The sequence below is a fragment of the Ammospiza nelsoni genome, chromosome 1, assembly GCF_027579445.1.
Source record: "Ammospiza nelsoni isolate bAmmNel1 chromosome 1, bAmmNel1.pri, whole genome shotgun sequence".
Classification (NCBI taxonomy): Eukaryota; Metazoa; Chordata; class Aves; order Passeriformes; family Passerellidae; genus Ammospiza; species Ammospiza nelsoni.
Window position 1 is genome coordinate 100,979,797 of NC_080633.1, and position 24,818 is coordinate 101,004,614.

A 24,818-nucleotide genomic window follows, 5' to 3' on the forward strand; every position below is an offset into this window, starting at 1 on the left:
AACTTAAGATCCACAGTTGACATGGAAGTGGAGGGTTTTATCTTCCAAGAAAATCCATGCCTACACATCACTCTCAGTTCTCAGCTGCATTAGAAAGTAGCACCTTAAGCTTGTCCATAGCAGTAACACTTAACCAGGGAAAAAAGTTTCTTAAAAAATATTTTATTAGAAAAAACTTCCAACCAAAGTTACTCAATAAACAACTGTACAAAACATATTTCTTTGGTGAGTTTGTGAAAGTTACCTTAATTTCTTTAGCTACCCACATACACAAAAGGAATTTTTCTTAAATAAAGCATTTATGTAGACAATTACTGTGTAATCACCAGCTCAGGGGACATCTGTGACTGCACAGGTGACTCTCAGCGAGCTCAGAGCTGATCAGAAGAGGGCAGGTGGGAGACCATTGCCAAAAAGCAGGCGCCAAGAACTCGGTATCTTCCACTGTGAAGAAGGATCTGTGGAATTGTTGCTCTGCAACAAACCCAGAATAATTAAGTTTTAAATAGTAATGATGTAACTGGATATTAAACTAATAGGCAGCAGTACAAATATCAGTGTCACTGCGTTGCTTTAGAAAAGAGCACTGGAAGAGAGAACTCAATCAAACCTTTACACAATTTTTGCCCACATCTGTCAAACAAAAGAACTGGTGTTCAGATTTGCTTTTTCAGGTGGGGAAACACCCTCTGAGGTTTAAATACAAATATGTATTTTATTTGGCATATTCTTGATGAACAAGACCCAAAAATGAACCCATCTGGACTGAAGGAAAATGAAAATAAGGGATATAAAATATGACAGCAAGAACTTTAGATCAAACAGTACTTACTTCACTTTTAATTAGCTGGAGCCATTCATTAAGATAGTTAACAAGAACAAATGCATCAGGGATGTTGTCTCCTTCTGAGCAAAATTTCAGAAGAACTGCCATTTGGATTCCCTCTGAACAGCTGCAACAGAAATGAGCAGGCATTTATATTTCCTTTTTAGATCCATAATAATTATATTTAAGTATTAAGAGCAGCAACAACATGCATGTATCTTGTGAAAAGCCAAAACCAAAAAGGAAAAATGTATATGTATATATTTCTTTTTCCTCCAGATTTCCTAGATCACATTTTCACACTTCATGCTTTTTTTGCTTAGTTTTGAATTTGTTTCTTACTTTGCAAGGCAAGAATCCTACATCTTGCAAGAGTATTCAGGCCTTTTATGTACTTAGTTTGCATTTTTGTGCTGGTGAGGTGCCTATACACATCCTTATCTTTCTGTGTATTTTAAACCAGCAGTTTTGCAGGCTGCATATCAGTACTTCACTCAGAATATTCTAATTTTTTAATTTAGATATTAAGATGGTTATTTTTAATAATTTTACCTCAAGTCCTGGCAGTTTTTTTCATTTGCAATTGCTTATTGTTTCCATTCTGAAGTCAGTATAAATGTAAGCATAACATTAGTAACTTTGCTGCTGTTGAATGCAACAGTGTCGTCAGGTGTCAAAAGTAATAATTAAAAAATAAAAGTCAATTTTTCACTGGACACAACACATCTTTTGCAGAACCACAGGATTGTGTTATTAGTTTCTAAAATTAAAAAACTCAGCTTTCAGCACAACTTCTGATGCACGCACCTTTCAACAAAACCCTCACATCGCATTTTTTTTCTGGCCCTGAAATCTTAACTCATTCATAGTGCTCAGAATTGTTTGCGGATTTTTGGGGTTTTTTGTATAACTGATGTTGGAACCATTTGCCTCAGGAAACAGTTTTAGTTAAGGCACAGGAATTCTACTATTTACAAATAGTGGTTTGGATAATATCAGATACTGGATTCATTGTGATCATAACTGTAAAGACTTTATTATTTTCCTTTAGCCTATTCCCTTATATTTTTATCTTATTCTAAGTTTATGATTCAGGACTCCCTACTTTTCTTCCTCCTAATTATGGGCCTGACCTGAAAGAATTTCTATTCCTATAAAGCCCTGTTCTATAAACAGAAGGACTTTTCTTTTCCTGTAACATAGCAGTTTATAAGACAATTTTACCCAAGTACTAAAAACAAGACTTCTGATATCTTTCCATGCTTACCTTTAGGCAACTCACCTCTCGGTAAACAACAGTTTTGTGATGCCACCTCCAGGTATATGCAGAACTTTGTCTGTATCATTTATTCCAGGATAAGCTGCTACTTTTTCCATTTCTTTCCAGTTTAGCTCCTTCACGTGGGCTCCAACTGCTTTCTCCAGATCGGGTGTGAGCAGGTAGCGCAGTGGTGTCCTGGAAACAAGTCAAGGATGCGCTCGGTCTGCCAAGGAAGGACACTGCCACACTTAGCACCTGTGGCAGACAGAAGGTGCCAGCACTGAGGACCTCACACCTGCAGGGAAGAACTGCTCTGACATTCTCTCCCTCTTCAGATCAAAGTTACAAAGTAAGTCTGTGGCCTCAAAACTGTACAAACTATTCAACTTTATGCCACAAACAGAATTTAGGTACCCTTTCAGGGGCTCAGTTTACTGGCAAGTGCCAAATACATAAGCACCTAAATAGGGAAACTGCTTATGGTTGTTAAAATAATTTACAAATAAAATGTGCTTTTTCTTCCTTCAGATAGGAGGTGATTAATTCAAAATCTGTTCGGGTACACTTGGGCTTCACCATGGTACAGTATTTTTAGTAAGCTCACACTACTAATACATTTAGACTTTAGTCAAGTTAAAAGTATTTTCTGAATGCATTACCCTCACTCTTTAGTAAATCTGCTGTAAGGGAGTTGTTCTGTGGTGCTGAGGGAGCTGGGAGGGTTTAAATCACAACTTATGACTTAGACCTCATCAAATAACCATCAGTCCCTCTCATACCATTAGCTGGCCATCCTGCAGCTGTATGGATCTTACCCCTATATCTGGGACATGCATAGATCTAAAACTGCTTTGAGGCCCTATACATGTATAGAGCCTGAGGATAACAACTGCAGAAATATTGATTTTATTTGTTTCCCATTAAATCGCCAATTATGATGCCCTCAATCATCAAGAAATGCCTGGTCTTTGGATGGGTAATATCTAGTAAAAAAAATACTGCAATTGCATCCTTGCAGTTGCCTCCCAACAAATAATAACTATAACTTCCTATAAACTATAAACTTCCTATAAACTATAACTTCCTTCCAAATATAACTTCCTATTAAAAAAAAGAATGACACCTTACTGTATCAAAGAAAACCTTTCAAATGTAAAATGATGATAAAGAGGTCAAAACCAAACCACTACTGCAATCAATTATTAAAAATCCAACCTGGGATCTGTATGTCAGCAGTTAATCCCTGACATTGCCTGCAACCACAGGAAATTAAAACTGAGGCAATGCAGGCTAAGTGCAATTTGCTTACAGCTTTTCATTTGATCAGTACTTCTGACAGCAGTAACCCAGAAAATTCAGTGACTTATCCTGTAATATGTCATGTTTTAACAATATACTAAGCATTTTATGACCAATGCACACATGCAAGCAAAAGAACCTGCCAAAAGTACTGAGGACATGGAAGAAGAGGGAAATATGTCAGTCAAAAAATGCCAGAAACACCAGTTAGGTCTTTTAAGGACACAAACATACCCCAGAAGCTGCTCATCATCGCGCTGGTACGCGTGGCTGCTGGACAGAAGGACAACCCTGGCACATTTGCTGCTCTTCACCCAAGAGAGCAGGGTTTCACAGAATGGCCTGTACTTGTTCTTCATGCAAAGACACACACAAAAAAGTGGAAAATTTAATGTGTCCTTAACAACACTAGGTGTTACATATAATGTTTGGCAGTAATGTAAATTATTCTTCATATCCACTTAGTCTTCAGCCCCGCATACATTACTAGAAAACAGAGAACTGCCCTGGTTGTTTACTTAAGCAAAACTACACGTAGAGTTACAAGAATTATCATTAAGACCATGTCAACAACAACAAAGGAAAAAGCTTTAGAGCAAGATGGGATGGCAGGATCACAAAGAATTTTTCCACACTTTGAACTGCTAAAATACTGCACTACACATTTTTTTTTTCTGTCATGGCAATCTGCTTATTTTAAGTTATAGCCACTACCCAGTTAATGAGTAATACTAAATTCCTCATTTTTACCAAATGAGTGCTGTTAAAATGAATACTATGAAATAATACTATGAAATAATTTAGAATACTATGAAATAATTTAACTGGCATGACACACAAAAATAAAGCCATTACAAAGAACACAGAAAAATAATAAATGTAAAGGAAAAAAATAGACAAAACACAAACCATTTTGTATTTTCATGACTCATAATAACTAAGGAGATATTTACACTAAAATCTACCAACACAGGCTGCTGTTTTTCCAAGTGAAAACAATGGTGCAAAAACATTGGAAAAACAATGATGCAAAAAGTCTCAGTGAATGCAGAAATCAGTAAAACTTTACCAACTGCAGAAGGTGTTTAGAGCAGGAAGGAGAAAAATACTTTTGCCAGCAGAACTATTCAAACCAAAGAGTGAAGAAAGAATAGTCAATGAACATACATACCTTTATAAAAGGTGATCTGATCTGCAGAACTACAAGTTTCTTTGAAGGTAAGGAGTACACTACAAGCAAAAAACATTAAATCTTGATAAGCAGAAACTGAGAAAGAGATCTGGGTTTAAATACATCAAGAATTACCCCATTTACAAACTTCATGATAGTAAACCTTTCAGCTATCAATTCATAAGGGAAAGCCTGACAGCATCCACTGTGTTAAAAACATGTATTTCTGTGCATTGTACTTTCAGTTGTACTAAATTCAAGGACTGAATTATGAAAGATGTATGAGGATTTGCCTCCTGTAATGATTCAGATAATGTATGCGTCTTTCCAAAGACTGACAGATTATTCTGAGATTTCTGTGATTTAAGAGGGTAAAAAAAATAGATACATTGATCAATGTCGGAAAGAAACTAAGAATTTGTGGGGAGAGTGGGAAAAACATTACACAGGGAAAAAGGCAAAGGTATGTAGGAAAGAAGAAGAGTGGATAAGAATCCTTCTAAATCAGAAATTCAACATGTATTCCAATAATTTATTTTAAGTATGTGCACACTTGATATTGCTTTGGATTAACACCACAGAGAGTTTTGGCTGCACTGCAATGGCTCAAATTCAACATTTCTCACTGGTTCCAAATGTCCAAACTGGTTTTCCAAAAAAAACCAACAGGAACAGTTTCCCCTGTAAAATGTAAATACATTCCTGTCTGTAGGTTTCTGCAGCTGTTATTACTGCCCTTAATTTAGGAACATCAGCAGAATATAACAACAACAAAAAAAGTAAATGTGATGTTCTTGAATCTTATGCCCCTTGCAAATACCTTCAGCATTCAACACCCACCTTCAGCATTTATACTCAGCTCCACTGAGTTTTCCTCTGCTGTTGCATACGGGTTATTTCCAACCATTGGCACCAGGCAATCGGTGTAGAAGTAACCAACTTTAGTCATGCCAAGTGTGGAAATCACCAGATCTATTGCCAACTGACCGACATTCCCCACGGACACTGCTGGCTGAAGGAACAGAATAAACCCAATTACGGCGTGCTTTGTGGATGGCATAAGGTGCTCTTCAAATAGTGAAAGCTTAAATTCCTTAAAATCTGGTCAAACATGATTTCTAAAAGTGGCTGCTTATCCTCTGGCAAAGGTGACTATTTCCTACTAGAACAATTGGTAAATACAGGATTTGGTCTCTGTCTGACAAAAAATATCCTGGTCACTTTTGTGAATAATTCTGTCTCATTGTAAACTGAAAGAACAGCTTGGAAATTTACCTCTTTTTCCACATTTTTGGATTGAGAGTAGGTAAAAGACAAGCAACTGATGTGCGACTGGCAAAGCTCACATGATGCCCAAAGACAGCTCTGGTGTTACATATTAAGCCTCTAAATCTCAGGCTGACTCATAGACAAAAGTAGGTTGTTTTCATTTTTATAAAGATAAAAATGACAAAGGTGCCCTTAAATTAATTTCACAGGAATTGCTGCGGGTTATCATCAATCGGGGCAGATACTGATCTAACATACTAACCTAATATGATGGCACGAAAGGAGAAAGTCAAGGACTGTGTCCTTCCAAAGAAACTATTACAGGAAGACAACCATAAAACGTTCGGTTGCTTTCCTCTCATTTATAATCAAACCTAAGAATTGCTGCTGCTGCTGCTGCTGCTGCCCATTGGGGAAAGCCAGCGGGTTTGAGGCTGGCAGAAGGTGCGGGAGCCCGCAGCAGCACGGAGTGTCCCTCGGCCTGGCTGGTCCCAGCTCCCGGCCGTGCCAGGCGAGGGGCCCGGCAGTGATGTGCTTCCTGCTGCGGGTCAGCTGACCGGGAATGCCTTCCTGCGCAGCCTGCACAGTCATGCCGGGCTCTGCAGCCCTGCCTGGGAAGCGATGGGGTCCCTGAAAATGACGGAGAAACTGACGGCGTTTGTCCGTCCGCAGCCTGCGCGGGAGCCCTCGTCCCACACCGACATCGTCACCGCGGGCACATGACCTGACACTGATGTCATACCATGTGTGAAGGCGATAAAAATACTTCCTAAAACAATCCTAATCCGAGATTTAAATGTAGCAGAATGACTTTTTTTAACATTGGAAGCATTTATATATCGCGTCTAAATGAAAAAAATCCCAATCGTTTATTGCAGTGACAACCCAGGGGTGGTGCAAATCCAGTAAAAGCGCATAGGGCGTATTAATTTTTAGAGCAACAGCACATAGCTATAGCTCCGAAATAGCAAATAGCTATTGCTCCAAAATAAAATACAGCTGTTGGAGCTCGGCACGGATCGTCTTGACAGGGCAAACCCGGGGTTCTGAGGAGGGAGAAGCTGACAGAAACGGAGAACACTGCGCTAAGCTCTGCTGCAGACAGAGCCCTCCAAACCCTCTTTTCCCCGGCAAAACACCCCACAGACTCCAGACACACCGCCTGCCCTGCGCCTTCTCCGCTTATTCCGCGGCCAAGTGCCCAGGGACGACCCTCGGACAGGGCAGGGAGGGACACCAGAACCCCCCGTGTCTCGTCCCACAGGAGCGGAGCCCTCAGCACAGGGACCGGGGGCAGCGGCCCCTCAAACCCACCAAGGGCGGGGAAAGGGGAAGCAGGAGCGCGACTCACCATGAGAAGGGTGAAGCCTTTAAAGTCGGGGGCGGCTGAGCACCCGCCGCGATCGCACGGAATGAACATGCCGGCGGTGAAGGGAAGAGGGAAGCAGGCAGTGAAGAAAGGAAGGAAGGGAAGAAGGAGGGAGGGAAGGAAGGAAGGAAGGGGGGCGCGGACGCCGCACCCCCGTGCTGCCGCCAGGGGGCGGTGGCGGCGCTGCCCGCGCTCGCCGCGAGGCCGTTGGGGCTCGTTCGCTGGCGGCTCCGCCATGTCGCTGCCGCCGGAGAAAGCCTCGGAGCTGAAGCAGATCATCCACCAGCAGCTGCTCAAGGTGGGACCGGCGCCGGAGACACTTTCCCCTGGGCCTCAGGGGGCTGTGCCACCCCCCGTGCCGGTGTCACCCGGCCGCGGGTGGCGGCAACGCCCGCTGAGGCGGTGGCGGAGCGCGCCTGCTCCGGCGCCCCGCTTTGTTTTCCCAACTTGGGTCGCTGCAGGTGGTTTCCAGGCGCCGCTTAGTCGCTTTCGTGCTGCTTTTTGAGCGAGGGTCTTGAAACTGGCCCGGAAATAAGTAAGGAGGCTGTAACTCCTGTATCGCTTGTCAGTGCAGTGGTGAATATTCCCGCCTGTCACACGGGAGAACGGGGTGCGTGGAGCCAGTCCGGAGGAGGCCAGCAAGATGATTAGAGGGAGGCAGCTTCGGGGAAAGGCTGAGAGAACTGGGATGGTGCAGCCTGGAGAAGAGAAGGCTCAGTGGAGACTTCATAGCAGCCTTCCTGTACCTGGAGGGAGCCTGCCAGAAAGGAGACAGACTTTTTACCAGAGCATGCAGTGACAGGACAAGGGGAGATGGATTCAAATTGAGACAGCAGGTTTAGATCAGACATCAGGAAGAATTTTTCACTCTGATGGGTGCTGTGGGACAGAAACAGGTTGCCCAGAGAAGTTGTGGATGCCTCATTCCTGGAAGTGTTCAAGGCCAGGCTGGGTGGGGTTCTGAGTGACCGGATCCAGTGGAAGGTGCTCCTGCCCATGGCCGGAGCTTTGGAATGAGATGATCTGTAAGGTGTTTTCCAACAAGGCCGTTCTGAGGTTCTGTTTCAGGTCCTGGTGACTGTGTCCTTAACGTACTTCCAGTGTGAGAGTCTGCTCTGTAGATCCATCTGCTTTCACGGCTCAGATGATGGGCAGACATTCTCAGACTTCCCTTTGAGCATGGGGAAAGCTTGCAAGGGAGATCTACAACTTTTCTGCCTAACCTATATAAAAGTGCATTTTTTCCCCTTAAAAAATAAGGAAGTATTATATTAAGCTTGAATTTTGAGGGAGACGAGAAATTGGATCAGTGACCATTTTGTAATTGATGGATTTGCAGACCTTTTTGTAAGAAGGGAAGTTCAAGATGAGTTGCTGTCAAAGAGCAGTGAAAACACCTAGGTTTTTATGCTTGTAATTTTTTTTACTGGGAGAGCTGCTTTTGTAAAATGGTGGCTCATTTGATTAATTCTGCAAGGATCAATATTTTGGTGTAGTTATTTTTGTGTTCTTAGGAAGACCCCCTTAGCCTTATAGACTTAATTGGTAAGTTGTACCTGCTGCCATACAGAGGGCTGGTGTTTGTAACACAAAATGATTTTTCTTTCAGATGGATGTCCATGGGAGGATACGAGAAGTTCTTGCTGAGACTATACGGGAAGAGCTGGCACCTGAGCATCAGCAGCTGTCCACAGAAGATCTGATAAGAGCCCTGAGACAGCGGGGAATCATTGATGATGTTATGAAGGAACTTAAATTTGTAGCTGTAAGTAGCTTTTTAAGAGGGGAAGTATTTCTGCTTATTCCTCTTACTGACGTGGTTTTGACAAAGTGAAACTGTGCTGCTTCTGGAGGTTTGTAAGGACCTTACTGATGTGAGGCATTATAGGAGCAGAGAAGATTAATGCATATGCTGAAATCGCTTTGGTGGTAATACTGCACTGAAAATACTTGTTCAGTCTTAGAAGGGAGCGTACCTAAGGAATGGCATTCAGATGAAATGCAGGATCCTTTAATTTTTAGAAGACTGTGGTGAAAGCACTGTTGCATCCTTTGAGTCCTTAAAAAGTCTTAATTGTAATTCCAGGATGTGAATGAAATGGAGAGGACTTCAGCTCCAAAACCATCAACACATTTTGTTGACAGAGAGCCACCAGTTTTGAAAAAAAGTATGTTTCTTGTTTATTTAAATGTTTGGATCATAGTTTTGAAACAAATTTGAAGTCTATGATTTTTGCACTCTGAATTAGTAATCCAGTATGAACTGGCATAAAGGTGGATGTTTCCTCTGCTTATTCACAGAGAATAAACTCATATAAGCAGCAGCAATCAGTGTTGCATTAAATATGATTTATTGTTATTTCATTTACATTACACTAAGATAACTTCCATATAATTTAAAATCACTTTCTCCTAAGCACGTTTCAAAGAAGTTTGTTTTTTTGCTAGTCTCCTGTTAGCTGATATTTAGCAAATTAAGCTTTCTAAGATCTGTTTGTAGTCTCTTCATTTTTATTGCTACGCTTTACAGCTAACATTGACCCAACACGGAGGTATCTTTACCTTCAGGTTTTGGGTGGAAAAGCCTTTTTGGAGCATCTTCAGGAACCAGAGCCTCTGCCTGGCCAGATCTGTTCTACCTTCACTCTGTGTTTACATTTTCGAAACCAGCGCTTCCGTTCCAAGCCTGTACCATGTGCTTGTGAGCCAGATTTTCAGGATGGTTTTCTACTTGAAATACACAAGGATAGCCTGGGTAAGGAACATTGTGGGTTTAAAGCTGACGCTCTTGGGATTTTTTCTGACCTAAGAGTTATTGTGAAATATGTTTGATATTATTTAGTGGATTTCTTTCCTGTTTTTTGTCATGTTTTCCTGAGGAAATTGATTACTGTATTAGGTTATGCCACTCGTAGATCTTTCTCTGCTCTTGCTCTTTTCCTTATTTTTCATTCTAAAATAACTTGAAATTGACCAGCTTTATAAATTCTTAAATGTTAATTCCATTTTAATTTTTTGTGTATCTGAACTAGTTGCATTGCAGTACTCAACTACAAAAATCATTTTATCTTCTCTGTACTCTCTCTGTAGCTCTGTCCTAAAATGAGTATGGTTTTGGAGATGGGATTGCTTACACTTCTGGACTCAGGATCTTTCTTTATACTTACTACAGACATTGCATTTTGTTGCATACTGTTTTAAAATCCTGAGGGGAACTTGAAATGATAATATTCTTGCTGTCTTCTTTTGGTTTAATAATGGCAGGTGACGGAAGCAAGATGGTGGATGCAACCACTATGTTATCTATATGTGACCCAGTGCATATGGTTCTGATCAAAACAGACACATTTGGTGAGACCACACTGGTAGCATCCTATTTCTTGGAGTGGAGGTCTGTCTTGGCTGCAGAGAGTGGCATAACAAATGTTGCTGTGGAACTCTTGGGTGTAGGTAAGGATGAAAAATGAGCATATTATGATGACTTAAAATATTGTCTACTGAGCTTGCTTGCAAACTTAAAGCAGTATTTTTGATCTAGTTCATTTTTTTCTACAATGTAGAGTATCCTTAGAAAATGCCTAGAAGACTTAATGGTCAGATTTTTCTGTTACCAAGCTGCTAAAATGAGTATTCCAGATCCCATGTAAAAATAGTCCTCATGTCTTGGAATTCCCACTATTGATTATATTCAAAATCTGGTTAAGTTATCAGAATCACACCAACAGAACAAAAATCCAGTAGTTCATCTCCAGGAATATATCTGATCAGTGCACTGGGGACTAAAATCGAGTTTGTATGCCTTTCATAGCAAACCAACAATTGCTGGAGAAGGGATTTCTGCTCTGCTGCCATTTATCCCAGTGGCTGGAAGTGCGTTTTCTGAATGGCTTGGTTTAGGTGCTCAGCAGTTAGTACACGTGTCTGTTTTTGTGTGTCACTTGTCCCCAGTCCTCTTCCCAGGAGTTCCTACCCAAGTTTTTAGGATATGATTTAGTGGATAAAGACTAGATCTCTCATGACTTCCTAGGAGACTTTTTACAGGAGCAGGTAATGACAGGACAAGGGGGCATGGATTCAAACTGAATGACAGTAAATTTAGATTAGATCTTAGGAAGGAATTCTTTCCTGTGAGGGTGGTGAGGCACTGGAACAGGTTGCCCAGGGAAGCTGTGGATACCACATCCTGAGAAGTGTTCAGGGCCACGTTGGATGGAACTCTAAACAACATGATTTTGTGGAAGATGTCCCTGCCCATGGCAGGGGGATTGGAAATAGGTGATCTCTCAGATCCCATCCAACCCAGGCCATTCTGATTTTAATTTTCTATAATGAATTGGAAATGCATAACAAATAAGTTGGGTATAATTCTCGGCTTGGTTATGGAGCAAATAAAATTTAATTCTCAATAGCTTTTTTCCAAGTAATAAAGTATCAGCCCAATAAATCCAGTGCTTTTTCTCCTCTTCAAAATCCTATAATCGTACAAAATGCATCAAGAACATCAAAGGATGCTGCCATCTCAGAAAAAACAGATAAACTATTATGTGAGGTTTCCATTGCTTGTATTGCTTATGGACTCATCTGTAATCTATTTTGTAATACTTGTTGTTTATGTAATCTCAAATTTTGAGCATTTGGGGGGGTTGCTGTTCATTTGTTTGTTGTTTTGGGGAGTTTTTTCTAAGTTGATTAATCTCTTTCTATGACAGCCAGAGTCCTTCATAATGACCTGTGTCCTGGGGGAAGATGAACTTATTTCCACCTATTTAAATTTGAGCTACTTGTGTAATCAGTAGAAATAGGCACATTTACAGTGTGTGATTCTCTGACTTGATTTTAGATGCCTATTCTAGACATTTCTAGAATACCATTCTATAATTCATCTCACATGTCCCAGTACTAGCTACAAATAGGGCCTTGGATAATTGTTTTGGATGTAGACACCTGTGCTTTTTTTCATATATTATGCTTTTCTACAGCCTCATTTGAGTTTAAAATTTAAATAAAGATTCCCGTTTTGCCTATGTTGAAAGAAGTTTAGTTACTTTTTTGATTATATAAGGCTAACATACATATTTTAATGGTTTTCCCCTGCCTGGCTGAAATAATCTAAGCAAAATGAATGTGAGAGAACTGATGAAAATTAATTTTGTTTCAAAGGTACAGAATCAAAGGTTTCTGTTGGTGTTTTAAACATCAGACTGGAAATGTATCCACCACTTAATAAGACACTTTCTTCAGAAATAACTAGTACTCAAGTAAGTAATTTTGGGGAGGGCTAACTTATTCTTTTGTTGGTGGGGGGAAGCTCAGTTGTTGAGGACTGTGGGGTTTTTGAATGTTTAATCCTTTTTTTTTTTCCTATTGAATTTAAATATAATTACCTTTTTTAAACTATTTTATCTATACTGAAGATTACTCAAAATATTACTGTTACAGGTTTTTCTAATTACTTGTATCAAAACCTCTGAAGAAAAAAGAAGGTTGCAATATATCTAATTTTCTTCAAGTAGTATATATGCTTTCTTGCTCTTTCCCATGTGAAACAGTAATTTGAAGTTAGTTGTTCTGTTTGGAAAGCCAGTAAATGGTGACCTGAAGGTGCATGCAGGTATTTTTCTGCACATTAAAAGCCAAGCAATCCTTCTGTGCAGAAATGCATTACTTAAAATGAACAGTATTTCAGTCAAGCCTAATATATGAACCTACAAACAAGAGATAGAGCTTGAAGTTTTTCCTAATTGGATTTCCATTTAAAAAATACTATGGATTTGCATGATACACTTAAAATGTGAAGCTTTATTTTACATATGCCAGGATGTGGTGTTAATGTATTTACTGGGTATGATGCCTTGAGAGGCTACCTAGAACAAAGGCTAGACAATGTTAAAGAATAAAGTAGGTATTTATTAAAAGGCCTTTAAAGGTTACAGCTTGGGCAGTGCAAGAGCCTGGCCATGGCTACACCCAAGATGGACACTGGGTCAGGAGTTTTCACACTTTTATAAGTTTTGGTCCATTTACATGTTTGGGTTAATTGTCCAGTTACAGCTTCAGGTTATGAAGCCCCATCCTCTCAGATTGCTCTCCTCAATTTGCTGGGTTTTGTACTTTTTGGGCCTGAAACTGCAACAGTGACCTTGGCTATATTGGGCTGGCAAAGGATTGTTTTGTCTAACTACCCTGTAAAGAGACCTTTCTAACGCTTTATATGAAGTTCAGTGTTACACACTAATGCAGTACAGAATATGGAAAATATGAAAGCTGAAACTTGAAGCCATTCATGGGCTTTTTTCTCCTGTTTGGAATTAGTATGTGTAGGATTAGTTTTGTTTTTCCTACCTACAGTTCACTTTGGAACGTCAGAAGACAGCAGAAAAAGAACGTTTATTTCTTGTGTATGCTAAGCAGTGGTGGAGAGAGTACCTACAGATCAGGCCTACCCACAATGCAAGGCTGGTAAAGATCTTTGCACAGGTTTGTACATTCTACAAATAGACCAATCCTTTCTTTAAATTATCTTTTGATTTTATTTTGAACTTCATGCATATGTGGAATCTATATAGATTTATGATGTGCTTATGTTTGGGTCAGGGCTAAATGTGGTGTATCTTGCAAAAAAATGAAATTTTTAAGGACTGAAGTTCTGTTTGTCTGTTGAAGCTTAAGAGAACGATGCAGACAGGAGAATTGCTCTACCTCTGATGTACCAAGTGAAAAAGCCTGCTTACTCTTGTCCTTGAATACTCACAAATGTCAGAGAGTTAGGTGATCTGTACAACCTATTTCAGATAAGTTTTGTACCAGATACAACAGTTACAAAAAATTGACTTCCTAGATGTATTAGAACAGATCCTCAAAACATTTGAACTCTCTGTCATCTACAATGCAATCTCTCTGGTTTATGTCACACAACAACTACAGTCATAATTACTTGAGTCTAATAAGTTACTGTATCAGTTACTCCTCAGTAAAAGGAATGTTCTGATCCTTGCATTTTTCACGCTGTGAATTTACCCTGCATTGTAGCAATTTTCGTACCACAGTAACTTCTTATCTTAGAGCAGTGTCCTGAAGCTATCTGTGCCTCCTCTTGGGTGAGGCAGCAGCGTCCCTTCTGGCTGTTCCCTGAGTGCACAGGAGTGATGAGAACTTCCAAATCCCAGCTAGCAGCTGAGCCTCCATCCTGGCACTCTCTCACTCCTCATCAGTGGGATGGGGGCAAGAATAAAAACTGCAAAAGCAAGGAAAACTTCATGGGTTGGAAGAAAGGTGGTTTAGTAATAGAAAGCAAGGAAGGAAGGAAGGAAGGGAGAGAGAGGAAACAGTGATGCAAAGACAGTCACTCCTCTCTCCCAGAGCATACAAATGCCCCCATAGTTTCCAAGCAGGGGCAAGTTTAGAAAAAGTCTTTTCCCCACCCTCACTGTTTTTATTGCCTAGCATGCCACTGTATGGCATACAATATCTCTTTGGTCAGATCAGGTCAGCTGTCGTGGCTGTGTCCCCTTCCAGCTTTTTGTCCAGCTGAGCCTACAACTGTGTGGTGGCAGAATGAGAAGCAGAGGTGGCTGTGATCCTGTGCAAGCCCTGCTCAGCAGCAGCAGTTAAAACCCTCATGTGTTCACAGCACTGTTTGGGTCACAGATCTAAAACACAGCACTGTGAGGGCTGCTGTGAAGAAAACAAACTCCCTTCCAAATAGCCCCAATACAAAGGCTTAAGGGTTTCAGGGCAGGGTAGAAAGAGAAACAAGTCTATAATTAAATAGGATAGGAACTAGGCCCCTGCTAGTTTAGTACCTACATAGAGCTTATCTTGAGTTTCCCATTGGCCATAGCAAATCTTAGTAAAACTTTCTGGGAACAGAAACGAGTTAATTAGATTAGTTTGATAATGTAGTTACCATCAAGTTTCAGATGAGTAATGCAGAAACAGGCACTATATATAAAAGACAACATTTAAAAATAAATATTGCCTGTGGGGTTTTTTTTTAATTGCTTTTGAGCTGTGAAATAGTTTTCAACAGGATTCAAATAAATGCTGCTTTTTTTCCACCAGCTTGCTGGAAAAGCATGACAAAACTTAACGGGGACAATATGTGGCTACAGTAAAAATATGAGACCATAATCTCCTGAAGCTGCAGAGATTCAAAAGGCTTTGATCCCTTTTAAAATATAAATGAGCATAAAAGTACCAATTTAGCCCAGTGAGGACCAGAAGACCTCTGTGTTTCTAGAAATAGTTTTAATAGATGATAATCATAGTATTTGCCTGCAGCATGTAATAAAACAGATGTTTTAAAGTCATCTTATTTTTTAATTTTTACAAGAACTTAGAAATTCTTAGTATTATTGCTTAGTTTAGATCTAGCTAACAGATCTGGTTGCTTAGTAGATCTAGTTAGTTCGTTTTGAGTAATTTTTATTGCTTGCTGTTACAAAAAGAAGTATTCAAATTTGGAAGCAAATAGACACCTTTTAAATTCTAGAATCAGTTGCTGAATGTTTAATGTTTTTGGGGGGAAGGTTTTTTTGCAGTTGTTGCGGAATTTGGTGTGTGAGATTTGTTCTGGCTTGTTTTTATACTTGATCATAATGTGGAAATGTGGGTAGTAGGTAGACCATAAAAAGTTCCTCACCATTTGAGAAAATTAACAGCCTGTGCTGTTCCTGGTGTTCAGACATTTAGTCCAGAGTGCCCTGTGAGTGACAGAGCCCCACTGAAATCTGTGATGTCTCTAAATGAATGGTCTTAATGGTCTTGTGTCCTAATTCTGGGGGTATTTTCATATCTTACTGTTTCTGAGTGATACTTATACATCCCAGAGGAAAAAAGTCTAAGCTCAGATTAACATTTTGTTACACTTGTGCGGCTGGTGAATAACCAACCCCGTTTGCCATGTTCAGGATGAGAATGGGGTGAACTGGCCGGTGTGTTTGTACGTGAGAGTGAGTGGACAGAGCCAGATTGAAATCTGTGATGTCTCTAAATGAATGGTCTTAATAGTCTTGTGTCCTAATTCTGGGGGTATTTTCTTGTCTTACGGTTCCTGAGTGATACTTAGTCCAGGGAGGATACATCCCAGAGGGAAAAAACCTCAGATTAACGTTTTGCTGCACTTGTGCGGCTGGCGAATAACCAACCCCGTTTGCTATGTTCAGGACGAGAACGGGGTGAACCGGCCGGTGTGCTCGTTCGTGCGGCCCCTGCGGGCCGGGCGGCTGCTGGACACGCCGCGGCAGGCAGCGCGCTTCGTCAGCGTCCTGGGCCACGAGAGAGCGCCCGTCATCGGCGGCGGCGGCGGCAAGCAGGAGCAGTGGTGCACGCTGCTCGCCTTCCTGGGCAGGAACAAGGTGCGTGACTCTGCCCCGTGTGCCGCTGCGGGGCTGGTGCCCTGCTCGAACCCAAGGCGGGAATTTAAAACAGGCTGCCAATCAGATTTGGATGGTTCTGTTGCAGTCGCGCTTGAGGTGTTTTTAAAGACAAACAGGTGGTAAATAGTAGACAAGAAGGGTTTGGAGCAGACTTCCTTTACTACTGTACTTGTGGTCCATTTGTCAATGCACATCTTTGACACCGAAATTGCTTCTCTTCTGTCGCATTTCTAAGAACACTTATTGTCATCCAATGAATCCCTGCTACTGTGCAGGACACTAGTTAAAATTCTGGACTAATCCAGGAAGAGTAGAAAAAATCTCTTTAGTCTCTTGTCTCTTTTTCTGATTTGATGGGAGGTTTTTCTGTTGGTCTTTGTTTTGTTTTGGTTTTGTTTTGGGTTTTTTTTTTTCCAATAGATGGGCTGAAATATGCTGATGGTTTTTATGTTCCATTTTTGCAAGACAGGAATCTTCACTAGAAGTTTCGGCCTATTTCCTGGAGGTCTGACATTCATATCATAATCAAAAAGCAAATCAAATTGTAACTGGTTCTGGTTTTATAGCTCTTCTGTTTTATGAGCAGAAGTACCAGTGATCACTACTGATACCTCTTTGGAGTGGTCAGTGCTTTTCATTGCCATGGAGATACTTCTGCCTTCAAAAATTATGTCATGGTGTGTTTGCATTTAAAAGATGTGTTCAGGGCAGCTGGAGCTGTGTCCCAGGTTTTAGACCTGCCTCCAAGACCACGTAGAACAGGCATTGGCTGTTGCTCTGAGTATCAGATGATGCATAGGTGCCCATAAAGGCAGCTCTGGCTGCCCAGTGGCTTTCAGATGGAGATGGCAGTAGGGACTTGGAGGACCACTGTGTTTGGAGGCAGAGAGAATGGTGTTCCTTCAAGGCAGAAATGGAAAGCTGTATGGAAAATAAGTGAATTTAGCCCCTGAGGTACCAGACACCATTATTTTTCTTGTGGAAAGGGTATAGTATTATTAAAATAACAGAGGTTCACTACATACTTATTTAAACCTACCTTTCTGCATATTTCCCTTTTATACTGTAGTAGGACAAGATTGTGTTGTTTTGATACATCCAAGAACTCTGAATTTTACATTTTCAGCATTCTGAATAGTTATTTGACTAAAAAGCCTTACTGTTCTGCTTCTGAATGCTGTACTTTGTGTTATGAAGCCTTCATTGTTTGAACAATTTTTGTTGTTACTTTGCAGCTAACAATTGTAAAGAGCTGCAGAGACAAAAGATATTAGACATTGCATTTGGAAATTGTTTTCTGTGAATTATCAGTGGTAGTAATGTGTTCATGAGATAAATGTTTTCCTGACTGAAGGAAAAAAACAGCTGCACATGATTCCCAGCTGTTTTACAGTTAGTTCTGTGGGGAACCTTGTTTTATCTTTATCTAGTTTCTGAAGATTGACAGCGCATTCAAGAAGGTGAAATACCAGTAGAATTACATTTTATGAAGTGAAAAAAAATCCAAACTGTGAGAAAATACTGTGTAATTTCTAGTCTTGCCTCAGGTGTTTGCCTTATATATATTTTTACATTTAATTAGAACATTGTTTTTGTTGTTATGGTCAATAGATTCTGGTTTTGGGTTTCTTGAAGGTATCTCTATAATCATAAGAAATGTTTCCCAGTGTTAATCATACACTATACTTGAACAAACAGTATCAACAGTCTATCATCAGAACATGCATTTTAAACTCGTTTATTGTTACAGAAAACTAAAGCTTGTCTAGTTTAAATGGTAAAATCCTGACTTTTCAGACATGCTTTAGATAAATAGGAGAATAACATAACTTGTTAAATGGTGGTTTGAGAAATACCACTATTTTCTTTCTTTAAGGTTTTATTATTTATAATAATATTTATTAATATTTACTGTCTAGGGTGACTGTGAAGACCATGCTAATCTTCTGTGCAGTCTTCTTCTTGGGTTTGGATTGGAAGCCTTTGTGTGTGTTGGCACAAAAGCAAAAGGAGTCCCCCATACTTGGGTAATGACTTGTGGATCTGATGGAACAATTACTTTTTGGGAGAGCTTAACAGGACATAGGTGAGTCAAAAGAATATAAGAAAACAGAACAGTGTATTTTTAGGTTTGTGTAGGATATTTCTGCTCTTGTGGTTTTCTTTTTTATCTCCATATCCTGTCATATAATCCAGGCGATGTTTAAACTTTTTTTCCGTCTAGTGCTTTTGCTTGGAAAATAACTGATTCAGTGTGAGGGGAAGTATTTCATCAGTTTGTAATATATTAGTGTCTGTAATAGTGTATGGTAACTGTTTTGTGTCTTATGGCAGCTGATTGCTATCTATGTTACTGCTGCCATCATTTGTAAAGGAGATGAAATCTGACATGATTGTTTAGGAACCCATATTTTTTTGCTTGATTTCATCAGTGAAATCAGTGTTGCATTACTTTTTTTCCCCCTGAAGAAATCTCTCTGAGTTCTCTGAGATTTTCTCTTGGCTTGAGTCATTAGAGAAGGGCACATGTAGCTGTTAGGTGTACTAAAGCTTCTGGAACATGTTGTTTCCAGTGTTCAAAACAAGCAGTTCTCTTTTGCCACTGTTTGTGATCCTGTGATTAGCATTTGCAGGTATATTTCTCTAAATGTGATGAATAGCAGGGAAACTGTATGAGCATGTTCTTATAATTGCAAAATTTAACTGCTTGATTAAACAGCTTATTTTTCTACATTTAAAGACTAAAAATTATGTATTATTTGGTTGTATATTATGCCTCCAAAGCGTATACAATTACATTTCTGTAAACAAATTAATGCCATTTTGGGGGAAAAGTTAATGACAAACTTGGCTTGTATTTTTAAAGGAAAAGTGTCTGTATCTGTCCCATCTAAATATTTTTTCCTTGCCTTGAAAGAAGTTGTATTAATGCAAAATTGAATCTTTTTGAGTAGGTACATCCACAGACCTATCAACCCTGATGACCCTCCCCTGGCTGAGCAGCCCAAGCCACTGTATCCGTACCGCACAATCGGTTGTATCTTCAACCATGAGAAGTTCTTTGGAAATTGTCAACCCTCTGATGCTGTAGAGGTGTGTGTGTTTGACCTGCATGATGAATCCAAATGGAAACCCATGAGTGGAGAAGCAATAAAATCTGTATGTGCTCCTGGAGCAACGTCTTCAGTTCCCCCTTTTCCTCCTCTGTGTGCTTCTACAGTAGATGCTGCTGTAACAAGCAACGAGATGGAAGTGCAGCTGCGGATCCTGGTCTCTGAACACAGAAAGGTGAGACAGATTGGCAGGGATCTGTCATGGTAACAGAGGTTCTTGTGTTAATTGTATGCTTGTTTTGGTTAGCCATTTGTTAGTTCACATACTCGTATCTTTGCAATGTGTTTTCCATCAGCTTTTGCAGAAATGTGATACAGGAAAAGTGAAACAACTGAAAGAAAATGCTTGGGAAGACTGTAATGAGCTGTTTTAGACTATTATTTGCAGTGGTGATCCACAGCCTCGTGTGTGGGCTTTTCTCCCCACTCTGCCTTTGCCCCTCATTCTGGGTCGGTGATCTTCAGCTTACTGGCACCTGCAGACCACCCTTGAGGAATCTCTAAAAGCACCAGGAAGATGAAATCTGGTTGTTAGTGGGCTTTGCCAATCCAGCACAAATGTTTCTGGTTCCTAGATAAAGGCAGGCTTTCAGCTTTCATGATCTTACTCTGACTGCTTTAAAAAATCTGAGATATTTTTAGAAGTTAGTTTTGTCCTTTACCAAGATTTTTACAAGGCATAATGTACCAGAAATTATACTTCCTGTGCTGGCAATGATATTTTAAGTCCCTGTTAGCTTATGTCTGTTTTTAATGAGGTTTTTTGATTGTTTCTGTTTTATCTCCCCACACAATGCTCAGCCTTTAGGGTGGCAAAGTAGTTCTCAGAGTATGACTCTGATGCAGTGTTGAATACATACATATAAGATTTTTCTACTTTGAGTTTGGGATGCTGGGAGGAAGGTGCATGTACGTGGTGGGAAGATAGATGGTAGAAAGGAGGTACCTTTGTGTTTTGAGGAGCTGTAGTGCATCATTTTTTCAGAAAGGGTTTTCCATGAGACATTTGAAAAAAAAAAAAGGTGAATTTTAGTTGATCTTTTCCATATTTTTGCTGTGTATTTGTGCGTATCTTACATTTCATGCAGAGATACTGTAGCTGAAACATCTGGTTTCCACTCTGCTGGCCTTATGTTTTAGTCTAATAGTTTAACTTCATTCCTTGATAAATGTTTGACATTTGTGGTATCACTTGCTTTTGATGGTGATGTTTGCTTCTCCCAGTTGGTGAGTCAATAAACAAATCTCACTGCTTCATTCACTGCCAATATAAGATTCTTGGATTTATTTGAATCTATACTATAGGCGAGTTTAGGCATATCCTGATGTACCTTCTGCACAGCTCTCATGGTTCTGTGACTTGCCTCCCAGGATCTTGGCTTTTCAACTGTTTGGGATGACCAGCTGTCCTATCTGTTGTCACAAGCATTAGCAGCCTATGAGCTGGAGCGCACAACAGGTGTTTCTGCAGGGAATGAGGAGTTTCAGGATGCTGTAAGGAGAGCGGTACCCGATGGTCACACCTTCAAAGGGTTTCCCATCCATTTTGTGCACAGGAACGCCAGGAGAGTATTTGCCACATGTCTTAGGTAAGTCTAAGTGTAAAGATATAGGTATATGTTAAAATGAAATAGTTTATTTTTTTCAATAATGAATTTTAAAGAAAGTGAATTTCCTTAGGTAAGAGCTGGAGGAAGAGTGGTGTGGTGTGTGTAATGGATCATGAGGTACAGAGCTTTTAGGTTACATTGGTGATTCAGTGGTGATAGACTTCTTGTGTATTAAATTGAAGAATGAGGAGTTAGTTTAATTTCTCTGTACCTGTTAAAATGATCAGTGGTGGTGTCATTTTCCTCCAAGGCAACAGCCCTTGCACTATAGAATGATATTATTTGTAATGACAAACTCATGATACTAATTTTTACTTAAATGCTAGTCGCACTTAAAAAAAATTGCACTGTGTAATTAAAAGCTTTAACAATATCTTAGGATTGTCTGTTACTCCTGTGTTTCTTTTTGTCATATAGGTCTCCTTTTTGTGAAGAAATAATCTGTTGTAGGGGGGACCAAGTGCGACTTGCAGTTCGTGTGCGAGTGTTTGCATACCCTGAATCTGCGTGTGCTGTTTGGATCATGTTTGCTTGTAAATACCGCTCTGTCCTTTGAAAAAATCCCAAATTGTTCATACCTTTTTAGTGCTGCAAAATAATGTATGTGGGTGTAAAATGATTCCATTAAAAACAAATATAGTATTTTATATAAATGCCACTGATTTTGAACACCACAGTGTGTGTATTGAAGGGGATTGTGTACACAGTAATGATTGTATTTATAAAGAGAATTTATTCTTTGTAATAAAAGTTACTTTTTATATTTATAGAAGTGTGAGACAAGTAACTAAAATGTGTCCAAAAAACATTGGCTTGTTTTTAGCAGTTCTGAATTGGTTTAAGAGTTTGTTTAGGGCTGCTTTACCTCTGCAGGGTAACAGACTCTTTTCTACCTCACCTTTCCTTGTAGCGTACAGTGTGTACTTTGTGAGTGAGTGAGACGCAGAAATACTGGTGTTTAGGCATGTGTCCTTCAGACAACAAAATTTGTTTCTCTCTCTTATGGATCTAACAGTAACTTCTACATTCAGCTTCTGAGAACAGTTCAGTCAGATAAAGGTAAACTTGTTAACCTGTGAATTTAATAATATATGGATTTATTTTGAAAATACACGTTAAGACTTGAATACCTGAAGATGTGAATAGCTATGATAGGTTAGATAGAGTAGTTAAACTTCGTGTCTTTTGCCTCTTGTTACCTTAAGAAGTTTCTGAGGTAGAAGTTGTAGCCAGGCTGTTTTGCTTGACACCCATTCACGATTTTTGTCTAATTCTGATGCTCAGATCTATACTTAATTAGCCATCTGTGATTTTGTCTGTCTTAAACCTGTGGATGATGATTTTGCTGAGTATCTTTTGGTCTTTATGCCTAGCAAAATGACAAGCTGTCGGGCTTACTGAACTTTTCCATACCAAACTTCTCAGTTTTTTCCCCATGTGGACTCCAGGCATCTCTTCTTGCAGCTGGAAAATCTGAAACTGTTTGGTTCCTTCTGTAGAAGCCATTCTGTGTCAGTGATACCTCATGACCACCTCCTTTGGCTGTCCTCTTAAGAAAGAGGTGACTCTGCCAAATAAACTACCTTAGAGAATCTTGCAACACATACAGCAGGAGTGAATGTTTGGCATTTAATCAGCAGCGTGGCAGTGTGATACCATTTGTATCTTTTTTCTTCAAGAGGTGTTAAATACTTCCTATGGCAGCACTGAGCTCTTTTAAATTTAGGACTGTAATAGTACATTATATACTTACTGGCCCTGCTGCTAATTTTACAAGTCTGATTTTGTGTTTGTTTGTTGTTTTTTTTATACCTGAAAGATAAAAATGCATTCATTTGCCTGTTCTACAGCATATAGGATACTGCTAAAAGCTTCACAAGTACAATTTCTCCCCCAGTTTCCTTGTTTCTAAATGTAGCCTGAAAGGCTGGATCATATTGCATGGTGAATATTACCAAATTTAACAGCATTGTTTAAGTAGCAGTTGTATCTTTTATGCACCACTGTGTGTTACAAAAGAGGAAAAAAGCAGCTGCATTGAGTACAGCTGGAAGTGAAATGGGAGAGAGGAGCTGGAATGGGAAGAGGGGAGCTGGAAGTGGAATGGGAGGAGAGGAGCTGCAATGGGAAGAGAGGAGCTGCAATGGGAAGAGAGGCGCTGGATGTGGAATGGGAGGAGAGGAGCTGGAAGTGGAATGGGAGGAGAGGAGCTGGAAGTGGAATGGGAAGAGAGGCGCTGAAGTGGAAAGGGAGGAGAGACGCCGTCTGCTTGCAGCGGGCGGCGGGGCCCTGCCCAGATGCAGTACCGCTTCTGTGCGGCAGGGGGCACCCCCGGCGCTGTCCCTCACACTCTCCCGGCTCCCAGAGGAACAGGCGCGAACGGGGGAATTTGAGTTTCCTTTCACATCCGAGAGGTACAACACTAGAGAGAGAAACAGAGAGTGTTCGGTGTGAGCTGCAGCTTGTTCAGTCTGATGTTTTTCTGCGTGAAAGTGCTCGTTTGCTTGAGGTGAAGCTGGCATGAAGGACCATGCCCTTCTGGTGCCCAGGTGTGTTGAGAGGCAGGGACGTCAGTTCCCAGCTGCTTGGAAGACGATTCCCTTGTTGTTCCCTTTCCAGACTGAGCTGCTTTAACTCTGCTAGCCTCTCTGTGTACCCTGGACCTGCCAGCCTTGCTGCTGCCGAGGATGGAGCTTTCCCGGAGGAAGTGTTTGCTTTGGGAGTGCAGACCCTGTAATTCAAAGGCACGCGCCTTCCCGCTATGAAAGCGGGGCCCTGCTAATATGTTTCGCTGTATCCGTGATGGCGCGGGTTGGCGTCAAGTGCTCAACACTTGGGGGTGCAGGGAGTGTCATCCCGCGTCCCGCCGGGCGTTGTTTGTTTCTGGAGGTGGTGGTTCCCAACACCCGGCGCAGAAACAGCGGCCCGGGTGCTGTGGCGGAGTGCCGCACGTCTGTCGGTGTCTCCGGCGGAGCTGGAAGCGGAGGGCTCGGCGGCGCTGCGGACTCGGTTGCCGTGGCAGCCCCGAGTGAATGCTGTCCACGCCCGCCATGGCGGCCGTGCCGGCAGGGGGCGCTGCGACGGCGGGCGGCGCCGCGCGGCGGGGGCGGGCGAGGACGAGGACGCCATTGCGTTGCTATGAGCTGTCGCTCCCCCTGCGGCGGCGGCGGCAGCGGGCGGACCGGGCGCCGATCCTGTGCCTGCCTTCCTCCTGACTCCTGCCTGTTTCCCGGCTCCTGCTGCCTGCCGCGCGGGCCAGGCTGTCCGTCCGGCGGCCTGGTGGCACTAGCGGGGCGGAGAGGATGAGCACGGCGGGACCGGGCGGCAGCAGCAGCAGCACAAGCGGCGGCAGCAGCATCAGCGCAAGCAGCAGCATCAGCAGCCGCTGCCGCGGCGGCGGAGCCGCTCACTGAGGCAGGAGCACCGCGGCGGACGCAGGGCATGGAGCCCCAGCCCGGCGCCTCCCGCCCGGCCGCCGACGAGGAGGAGGACGGCGGCGGCGGGTCCGGCGGGCAGCCGGAGG

General features: G+C 41.4%; 2 protein-coding genes across 3 annotated transcripts; one reads left to right on the forward strand and one right to left on the reverse strand.

Moving 5' to 3' along the window:
- Positions 1–146: 146 nt before the first annotated feature.
- On the reverse strand, positions 147–7,401 carry PSMG2 (proteasome assembly chaperone 2). The gene is made up of 7 exons (XM_059474482.1): positions 7,178–7,401; positions 5,398–5,569; positions 4,558–4,616; positions 3,621–3,739; positions 2,109–2,282; positions 833–953; positions 147–474 (listed from the first exon to the last, which is right to left on the reverse strand). Exons 1-7 carry the CDS (start codon positions 7,244–7,246, stop codon positions 382–384), a joined length of 807 nt encoding a protein of 268 aa, XP_059330465.1. The 5' UTR covers positions 7,247–7,401; the 3' UTR covers positions 147–381.
- Positions 7,382–22,067, forward strand: CEP76 (centrosomal protein 76). Of its 2 annotated transcripts, XM_059474462.1 has the most exons (12): positions 7,382–7,493; positions 8,805–8,960; positions 9,282–9,363; positions 9,726–9,950; positions 10,460–10,645; positions 12,356–12,453; positions 13,544–13,672; positions 16,360–16,551; positions 18,492–18,658; positions 19,527–19,860; positions 21,057–21,274; positions 21,713–22,067. In XM_059474462.1, exons 1-12 carry the CDS (start codon positions 7,431–7,433, stop codon positions 21,849–21,851), a joined length of 1,989 nt encoding a protein of 662 aa, XP_059330445.1. In that variant the 5' UTR covers positions 7,382–7,430; the 3' UTR covers positions 21,852–22,067. The 2 variants fall into 2 exon arrangements, with proteins under 2 accessions (XP_059330445.1, XP_059330454.1); XM_059474471.1 differs by lacking the exon at positions 9,282–9,363 and having other exon boundaries at positions 7,404–7,493; positions 9,764–9,950.
- Positions 22,068–24,818: the final 2,751 nt, after the last annotated feature.

What these genes read in the sequence shown, in the direction of transcription:
- PSMG2 (XM_059474482.1), bottom strand. Translation starts at nt 7,246, where the DNA reads ATGTTCATTCCGTGCGATCGCGGCGGGTGCTCAGCCGCCCCCGACTTT. An exon ending in GCTGAGTATAAATGCTGAAG is followed by an intron (nt 4,617 to 5,397) that starts GTGGGTGTTGAA and finishes TTTTGCTTGTAG; the next exon opens with TGTACTCCTTACCTTCAAAG. An exon ending in TCCAGCTAATTAAAAGTGAA is followed by an intron (nt 475 to 832) that starts GTAAGTACTGTT and finishes GGTTTGTTGCAG; the next exon opens with AGCAACAATTCCACAGATCC.
- CEP76 (XM_059474462.1), top strand. Translation starts at nt 7,431, where the DNA reads ATGTCGCTGCCGCCGGAGAAAGCCTCGGAGCTGAAGCAGATCATCCAC. An exon ending in TCCACCAGCAGCTGCTCAAG is followed by an intron (nt 7,494 to 8,804) that starts GTGGGACCGGCG and finishes TTTTTCTTTCAG; the next exon opens with ATGGATGTCCATGGGAGGAT. An exon ending in CAGAAATAACTAGTACTCAA is followed by an intron (nt 12,454 to 13,543) that starts GTAAGTAATTTT and finishes TCCTACCTACAG; the next exon opens with TTCACTTTGGAACGTCAGAA.